This window comes from Anomaloglossus baeobatrachus, chromosome 11 (assembly GCF_048569485.1).
Source record: "Anomaloglossus baeobatrachus isolate aAnoBae1 chromosome 11, aAnoBae1.hap1, whole genome shotgun sequence".
Lineage (NCBI taxonomy): Eukaryota > Metazoa > Chordata > Amphibia > Anura > Aromobatidae > Anomaloglossus > Anomaloglossus baeobatrachus.
Genome location: NC_134363.1, coordinates 27455882 through 27464692, shown reverse-complemented (window position 1 = coordinate 27464692; position 8811 = coordinate 27455882). Strand labels below are relative to the sequence as shown.

The following is an 8811-nucleotide window of genomic DNA, read 5'->3' as shown; positions in this document are numbered from 1 at the left end:
CATCCGACCAGTCTGCACCGCACCGCCATTTAGGTGAGTATTATAAAGTGATTTTTACATTCTACACAGCGACCTGGGCTCTTATATACAGTATTCTGGAATGCTGTATACAAGAGCTCACTGGTGGTGGCCGCAGGTTATAGTTGCCAAATCTGGTGACAGATTCCCTTTAATGGTCTATAAAGCCGGTGATGATATACTAAAGCACTTGGGTGCCATTACATTAAGGCTAATGGACATATATTACTTTTCAAGTATTTTTAATCATTTCTTTGTACTTACATTTGCAGCTTTTTTGAAGAACTGCCCAACTGTCCACAAGTAAAGTCATGGAGAACAACACAACAGCATATCCGATCTCCGGTACTCCACTCTTGAATGGCACTTCTACTAATCCCACTGATTATTATGATGACTATAATGATGTACACTATGTATTGTCCTCTATTGATTACTTTGTTCTGGTGATGTATTCTTTGACTTTTCTACTGGGAACTCTCGGAAACAGCCTGATTATCTGGTTTGCAATCTTCAGGATGAAGATGACAATCAACGTCATTTGGTTCCTTAATTTATCAATCGTTGACTTCATCTTCATATTATTTCTCCCCTTGCGCCTCATCTATCTGGCTAATAATTTCAACTGGCTGTTTGGACACTTCATGTGCAAGTTGAGCAGTATGGTGGTTTTCATCAACCTATATGTAAGCGTCTTCCTGCTCGCCATCATCAGTATGGACCGTTGTGCCTCTGTCATCTTCCCGGTTTGGTGTCGAAATCACCGAACTCCAAGATTGGCCTTAATCGTTGTCATGACTGTTTGGATCCTGGCCATTTTATTTAGCATACCATATTTTATATTTCGAGATACTTTTGAGGGTAAAAGCTTTGTTGTTTGTTATACCAACTTTGAACTTGAAGACTCTGAAGACATTGGTATTTACCGCCACAGAGTGACAGTGATAATAAGATTCATTGTAGGATTTTGTATTCCTTTCATCATCATTGTCATGTGTTACTCTCTACTTGCCGTACGTATCAGAAGAAAGAACATGGCCACCTCATCCAAGCCCTTCAAAGTCATAATTGCTGTGATAATTGCCTTATTCATCTGTTGGGCTCCTTTTCATATTTTTGCCATTCTAGAATTTCATTCATTTGCTCATGATGATTATTTTGTACTTCGTGGACTTCGCTTTGGGGTTCCAATCGCCACCAGCCTGCCGGCCTTCATGAACAGCTGCGTCAATCCTTTTCTCTATGTATTTATTGGTCGAGACTTTAGGGATAAATTCTGGAAGTCTTTCCAGAACATATTGGAAAAATCTTTCAGTTAACACTCTAAATGACCTGAAGTGCAAGACCAAGGAGCATCCAGGTCTTCAAAGAGTTTTGTGGGACTTTCCAAGTGGAAAGTAAATCTCAGCCTGTAAGATATCTTGTAAAGAATGTCTCAGTAATGTCATACTAGTGTCAAGTTGTCCAATGGTTGGTTAATTTTTTGTCGAAAAGCCAATTGTGCAATTTGTACCATAACAATTGCGACTTTAGGGATACATTCTGGAAACCTTTTCAATCCATTTTTCAAAAAAACGTTTTTTAAAGCTGCAAAAGACTTGAAGAGCAAGACCAAGGACCATCCAAGTGAGAACTAAAACTCAACCTTGAAGATATCTTGAGATGCATGCCCCTTTTATAGCCCTAATGATTTTACCAGAAGCAAGGTGTCCCCAATGGTTGGCCAACTTAAAGACGTTACACTTTATTTTTTCTTTTAACTCAATTGTTTTTCGAAAAGACATTTGTACAACCAGTGCTGTTACAACGGTGGACATCAAAGTAAGCAACAATTACATGACAATCTGAGCTATTAAAATGTATAACAAACTTGTGTAAAATAAAATCAATAATTGGAAATCTGGAGATCAACCCGGGTGTTCTGTTCTTTATTACGGTAAGAGCTAACGTGCCACACAGAGGCGCCGTGACGAAAACATATTTAGAAGGGCATTATTTAACAGGTCAAGTTCTCCGAAATGCGAAAAAATAAGGTCACTGAAAATAGTCCTCTGGATTGTTCCTTACTTCATTTGACCCCTTCTTATGCAGCACTGCCAAGGTAAGGAACAATCCAGAGGACTCTTTTCAGTGACTTTTTTTGTACGCGTTTCGGAGAACTGTAAATTACTGACTGTGACATTTTAATGACGCCATTGCAAGAGCACCAGCTCCCGTCTGCCCTCGCCATGCAATTGGATACTATGGAAGTTTTGGGGGCCTGATGAAGGTCCTTGTAACTGCCAAACAAAGCTGATACCAGGAAGCAACATTTTTCTGATGACTGAGGCCCCACCCCTTTTGGTCACATGGGTATGACCTCACCACAGGTCCTGCTAGGTCGTAATATAATATTTGTATAATACTTATGTTAATTCTAACAGGGGAGAGGATAACTATGAATACCCACCAGATATTATCTGATCCTCAGCTGTTGTCACTCAAAAATCTGGTGATTTTATAAACTTTACTTTCTTGGATTTCAAATACTATACAGCCGAGCTGACTACTACAGGTATGTATAGAATCAGCCTGATAGTGCCAGTATAGCACTGGCTTTAGGTTATATACGAAAATCCGAGTGACTGGTTCCCTTTAAAAAATGCTACAGTTGGCTCAATCCTCCGAGGGTTAAGGCAAAAAAGGATTTCCGATGGATGATAAATTTTTGCTGACTCTAGATCTGATGAAATAACTGATTTCACAGCTGAATTTCTATATCTTTCACACGTACTTGGGGAATTTTTTTGTATGGCAAAGAACCTCAAAAGTGAAAAGAAGTCAATCCTGGACATATGCAAGTAAGTGACCGATGTATATACCATGTATTCTACTGACAACATGTAGTGACTGTGGTGTGGCTGAGAAAACCTGGAGCTATTCTAGGCTTAATACTCTCAGTTATTACAAAGATGATTTTGTTACCATACAGGTAAAGAAAATCTTTATATAGTGTAAGATGGTAGCAAGACATGTCATAGAGGGGAGATATGTGTCACAGAGGTGGTTAACCTCAGTGATGGAAACCTTGAAGTAAGTATAGTACTAAGAAGGTTAATAGGACGGACAAGGGTCGGGTTTATGAGCAGTCTTTAGAGATTTCTGGGACTGACTGCTCATATATCCCCACCCTAGGCGTGGTACAGCAGGTAAAATGGAGACCAGGTGCCTCTTTCACTGTGTGTGTGTGTGTGTATATATGTGTGTGTGTGTATATGTGTGGAGGTGTGCAGACCTCCACTGTTGTTTTCTTTGCTAAGGACTAAGAGCTGAACGTTAACCGAAACAGGCAAATCCGCACTATTGTATAGATTATTCACTTTAAGTTTTTCTTTAGTGCTGGAAAAGGCTGTATTTGTTTTATCCTAAGCAGTTTATGGAGTATAAATAAAGCAGCCTCAACATGTAGCCAAGTGAGTAGAAATGCTACAATAGATATGAATGTAGTAGAGCTGAATTTACTTTTTAACTGGTCACTCTCATTTCAACAAGTTTTCCCATAAGAAACTTTGTGATATTTCCTAACTGGCAAATCTACTTCTTTACCCTCTTATGAGCCATTTCTGCACCCATCTGCCTCCTGACTAGGGAATAGGGATGAGCAAACCTGAACTGTAAAGTTCGGGGTCCGGGTCCCAGACCCAAACACAGACTTAAGGGTACTTTACACGCTGCGATATCGGTATCGTTATCGCTCGCGTGCGTACCCGCCCCCGTCGGTAGTGCGTCACGCGCAAATCGCTGCCCGTGGTGCACAACATCGCCCGGACCCGTCACACATACCTGCCTAGCGACGTCGAAGTGACCGACGAACCGCCTCCTTTCTAAGGGGGCGGTTTGTTCGGCGTCATTGCGACGTCACTAAGCGGCCACCCAATAGAAGCGGAGGGGTGGAGATGAGCAGGACGTAACATCCCGCCCACCTCCTTCATTCCTCATTGCCGGTGGACGCAGGTAAGGTGAGGTTCCTCGTTCCTGCGGTGTCACACATAGCGATGTGTGCTGCCGCAGGAACGACGAACAACATTGCTACTCACCTGTCAACGATTTTTGGTGTTGGAGCAACGTCTCCAATACCAACGATTTTTACCTCTTTTGCAATCGTTTTAGGTCGCTCAGAGGTGTTACACGCTGCGATGTCGCTAACGACGCCGGATGTGCGTCACAAACACCGTGACCCCAACGATATATCGTTAGCGATGTCGCAGCGTGTAAATGGCCTTTTATACTTGTATGTCCCATTTCTGTTTGCGTTTGCCATCTGAATAAAACTTGTTGAAAGTTGCAGAGCAGCCAATCAGCAAGCTTTTCCAGTCTGGACACCTCCGACCCCATCACTGCCATGTAAACTATTGGTATGGCTGTGATTGGCCTGGGAAAACACTGTAAAAGAAAAAAATATAAAAAATGACATAGGCTCCTGCCCTATTTTAATAGCCTATGGGGGTAAAATAACAGCTAACATACTGACATACTGCAGCCCCCACCTGTGAGCTTTATCGTGGCTGGATATCAAAATAAAGGGGATCTAATGACTTTTTAAAAAATTATTTAAATAAATAATAAGAAAAAATGCATAGGATCCCCTCCATTTTTGATATCCAGCCATGGTATAGCTGACAGGTGGGGGCTGGTTTTATCAAGATGGGAGGAGCCATGGATATTGGTCCCCCCATCCTAAAAACACCAGCCTACAGTTGCTCAGAATTGGCACATCACATTAGATGTACCAATCCTGGCGGTTTATCTGGCTCATCCCAATTGCCTTGGTGTGGTGGCAATCGGGGTAATATAAGGAGATAATGACAGCTGTGATTTGTCAAAAAATGACAGCTGTCATCAAGCCCTGGATTAGTAATGAGAGGCATCTATGAAACACCAACATTAATAATCCTTTAAGTATATAGAAAGAAAATACAAACACCAAAAAAATCCTTTATTTGAAATAAAATACACACCCTCTTTCACCTCTTTATTAACCCCCAAAACCACATTGATGATCCAATGCAGTCAATAGAAATGAAAGTCAATTTTTGATTGGATCAAATGACCATGTAATGTGCATGGTCACCTCCCAATTCTCTGATACTGATGAAATTGGGTAAAGATAAGGATGAATTTCAATGTCTGATTATTTTGTTATGTAGGCAGTTAAGCTGCTGCCACATGAGACATACAGTGAACACTCATCCAAATCGAGCATTCATGTGCACGGGCAAATTGGTGGAAAAACCATAAGCCAACTGATATCAGTGGATAATAATTCAGGTCTGATATGTCTTGTAAATGACTCGCCCACCCCAGGGCTGTGGGACACCCGGTGCCGGGCCGGACTAGTCCGGTGGTAGTCAGTGGTGGCTGGGCCCGGCTCCGTGGCCCTGGTGAGTGTCAGTTGAATATGTGGCTTGCTTGTTAATGGTTGTGTTCGTGACGCCACCTGTGGTATGCGGCTAATAAGCCGCCGCTGCTGTGTGAGGCCTCCGGGACGATATTATGGCAGCAATGGTAGTACTGCTCCCCACAGGTGGAGCAATGCCCGGGGCACAGTTGGTGCTCGTGAATGTCTATGCAGCGGAAATAACTGAGGCAACTTCAGAGGTGCAGTTCAAGTTCTTTACTCACAGTTCTTGTCAGGGCAGGAAGGACCCTTGGACTGCTGAGACCACTGTCAGGGACCTCCGTCTTCTGGGTGATTCAGAGTGTGAAATCCGGTACCCTTCTCTTAGTGTCTCCTTCTCTGCTGTCTTCACTAGCCTTGCCTTTGTTAAGATGGACTTGGCTTGGCCTCCATTACAGCCTCCAGGCTGGGGGGTCACCTGTCGGCTGATTACCCCTTTTCTGAAGGGCTGCTCTGGGTTCTGGCCCTGGGAGCTTACAACGTCCCTGGGCCTCGGTTTTTACTGTTTGGAGATTGTCTTTTCACTCCTCCAGTCTCTAGGGACCGTCCCCTGTCGCAGCTTAATCACTCCACCGATGTCACTGTGGACCAGGCCACCGCAGCCTGCAGCTACTCGTAGCGCCTCTGGGCCCTCGGCTTCGGTACCCAACAAGGACAGCTCGTGGTACCTACAGGACTACCCGCGGCCCTGCGACCCTTTCTTTCCTTCTCTTCTTTCTCCTCCTTGCCTGCCTCAGCAGGCCTCCTCCTCCCTCCTTTCTCTCGTTCTTCTCCTCCAACTACATGCTGCTTCTCTCACTCCCTGAGGTAAACTGAAACTAACTTGACCTTCCTTTCTCTATCTGCTCTCTGGTGGCTCCTCCCACCTCCCCAGTTGCTAAGCTACCACCCTATGGGAGCAGGGATGGGTCTTACAGCCCCTCTCAGCATGCAGCATGGGAGGGTTGCCTGCCACTTTCCCTGGTCCCAGTATGTACCTAACAATGGGTGTAGTGTGGATTTACCAGGGGACTGGAGTTCACTCTCTTCCTCTCCCAGAATGGGGCATCACACCGCTGGTGGGGTGCAATGACCTGTGGCGACGGAAGCCTCAGGGGCGCCACACTCCCCCACAGCAAATCCCAGCACGTCCTCGGGCTGAAAAACAACAAAAACATGTGGAGACACTGCAAAAACATTTTTGTATGCAATAACATAAAACAGTAAAACATTTCTTCCCTTTATGGGAGGCACATATCATAAACGTTGCAAACTTCTTATAAAGAAAACTCTAAGTGTGCACTTCCAGTTCATTGCACGGTTCAAGCAAATCCCCCATAATTCTGGTAGGGGGCACAACGGGTGCAACTAATTACATTTTTGGCTACTACAAGTCCAGTAGCCCGGCAGTTCGTTTCTTTCAATCAAACTAAAGTGACATCTTCAACCAGCCATTAAGTCCAATGGCCTGGTTACATATAACATATCAACAACATACCAGCCACTAAGTCCAGTGGCCTGGTAGGACATAACACATACACTTCCACCGGGGCCCACATTCCAGTTCAGTGGCCCGGTAGCACATAACATGGGGGTGACGTCTTCAAAAAGAATCAGGGGCAGTACAGTAGGAAAGGGTGTCATCTTCGAAAAGAATGAGGGGCAAACAGGGGCTATTTACAGTTCAGCAGCTCTTCATCTTTACTCTTCATTGCAGGGGTCCTTCTTTGGCAGGGCCCTGGGCAGCATGTAGGCCATGGAGATCCTGGTCTGCGTTTCTTGCGTGGCTGTCACAGGACCTCTGCTCAGTTCTGTGACCTGGGTCTGCCTTGAGGCAGTGCTGCGGCTGCTGCTGACAGGAGAGACGCCGCACGCTGGCATAGTGCGGCGCCACTCCGGTTCTTCTGAGGCCGTCTCCTCCCGGGCCTCCCGCTCCTGCTGGTACTCCTGCACCAATCTCCGGCAGGTCAGCTCGTTTGCCAGTGCGGTTTCCTTGGGGCGCAGGGGCTTTTGCAGTCCCCTACTCTCTATGGGCGCTGCGTCCCAGTGCACTCCCGGGGATGTCGCTCCCAGGAGACTCACAGGGGGACTCGGTAGGGGGCCCACTAGCTGGTCGGGGTCCACCCCTCCCCAGGCTCCGTCTGCGGGGGTTTCGGGCAGGCCTCCGGTGCCCCACCGAGCATTTGCGGGGCTGGCGGGGAAGGCCTGCGGGACAGTGGAGGGACAGGGCGGTGGCGCTTGGTGGGTCAGTGGGTCCGGACGGGTCGGGGCTTCACATTGCTCACCCGGTCGCTGCTCCGCGGCCTCCATCCTGTGGCCCACACTCTCCGGCACCATCGGTGTTTCACTCCGCCGGTCCACCTCTGCTTGCAGGTTACGCAGTCTCCGAGCCAAGATTCGCATTTCCTCCCGGAGCAGGTCCAGCTCGGGATCCATCTTCCCGGTCCCAGGTGTACACTCCTGCAGCCTCTCTGCCATGCTGCCGACCTGGGGAACGCTTGCTGGATTACTGCTCGGGTGCTCGACCACGCCACTCGGCTTCTCCCTTTCCCTTCTCGGCGGCGGGGCCGGAGGCTGCACTTGCATCTGGCGCCAGACTGGCGCCCAGCCCACCACGACCGGCATCACTCCGCTTGTGATAAGGTACATTTTCGTTGTCTGCTGGTCTGGCTTTTTAAACTCCGTCTGCCAGCCGGCCAGCTTATTTGGTCACCACTTCTTTTTCTTCTGCTTTCTATGGCGGGCACCGCTTCGCGCGCTTTTCTTGGACAAGGGGGCGGGGCTTCTCTTCGCGCCCTTTCTTCTTGCACGCCCCCCTTCTTCCCGCTCTCAGCAGCGCTAATGGCGGCGGTTTCTCAGTAAAGTACACAGTCTGTCACACGGTTCTCCAGGCGCACAGTACCCGGTTAGACCGGGCACGAAATCCTGTTCGTGACGCCAAAGTTGACTCGCCCACCCCAGGGCTGTGGGACACCCGGTGCCGGGCCGGACTAGTCCGGTGGTAGTCAGTGGTGGCTGGGCCCGGCTCCGTGGCCCTGGTGAGTGTCAGTTGAATATGTGGCTTGCTTGTTAATGGTTGTGTTCGTGACGCCACCTGTGGTATGCGGCTAATAAGCCGCCGCTGCTGTGTGAGGCCTCCGGGACGATATTATGGCAGCAATGGTAGTACTGCTCCCCACAGGTGGAGCAATGCCCGGGGCACAGTTGGTGCTCGTGAATGTCTATGCAGCGGAAATAACTGAGGCAACTTCAGAGGTGCAGTTCAAGTTCTTTACTCACAGTTCTTGTCAGGGCAGGAAGGACCCTTGGACTGCTGAGACCACTGTCAGGGACCTCCGTCTTCTGGGTGATTCAGAGTGTGAAATCCGGTGCCCTCC

At 47.5% G+C, this 8811-nt stretch overlaps 1 protein-coding gene across 1 annotated transcript; it reads left to right on the top strand.

The window, feature by feature from the left end:
• The first annotated feature begins 296 nt into the window (after positions 1-296).
• LOC142256457 (chemerin-like receptor 1) lies at positions 297-1456 on the top strand. Its single transcript, XM_075328148.1, has one exon. The coding sequence runs from the start codon at positions 330-332 to the stop codon at positions 1335-1337; it is 1008 nt and encodes a 335-aa protein (XP_075184263.1). The 5' UTR covers positions 297-329; the 3' UTR covers positions 1338-1456.
• The last annotated feature ends 7355 nt before the right edge of the window (positions 1457-8811 follow it).

Coding starts and splice junctions, on each gene's coding strand:
- LOC142256457 (XM_075328148.1), top strand. CDS start 330: ATGGAGAACAACACAACAGCATATCCGATCTCCGGTACTCCACTCTTG.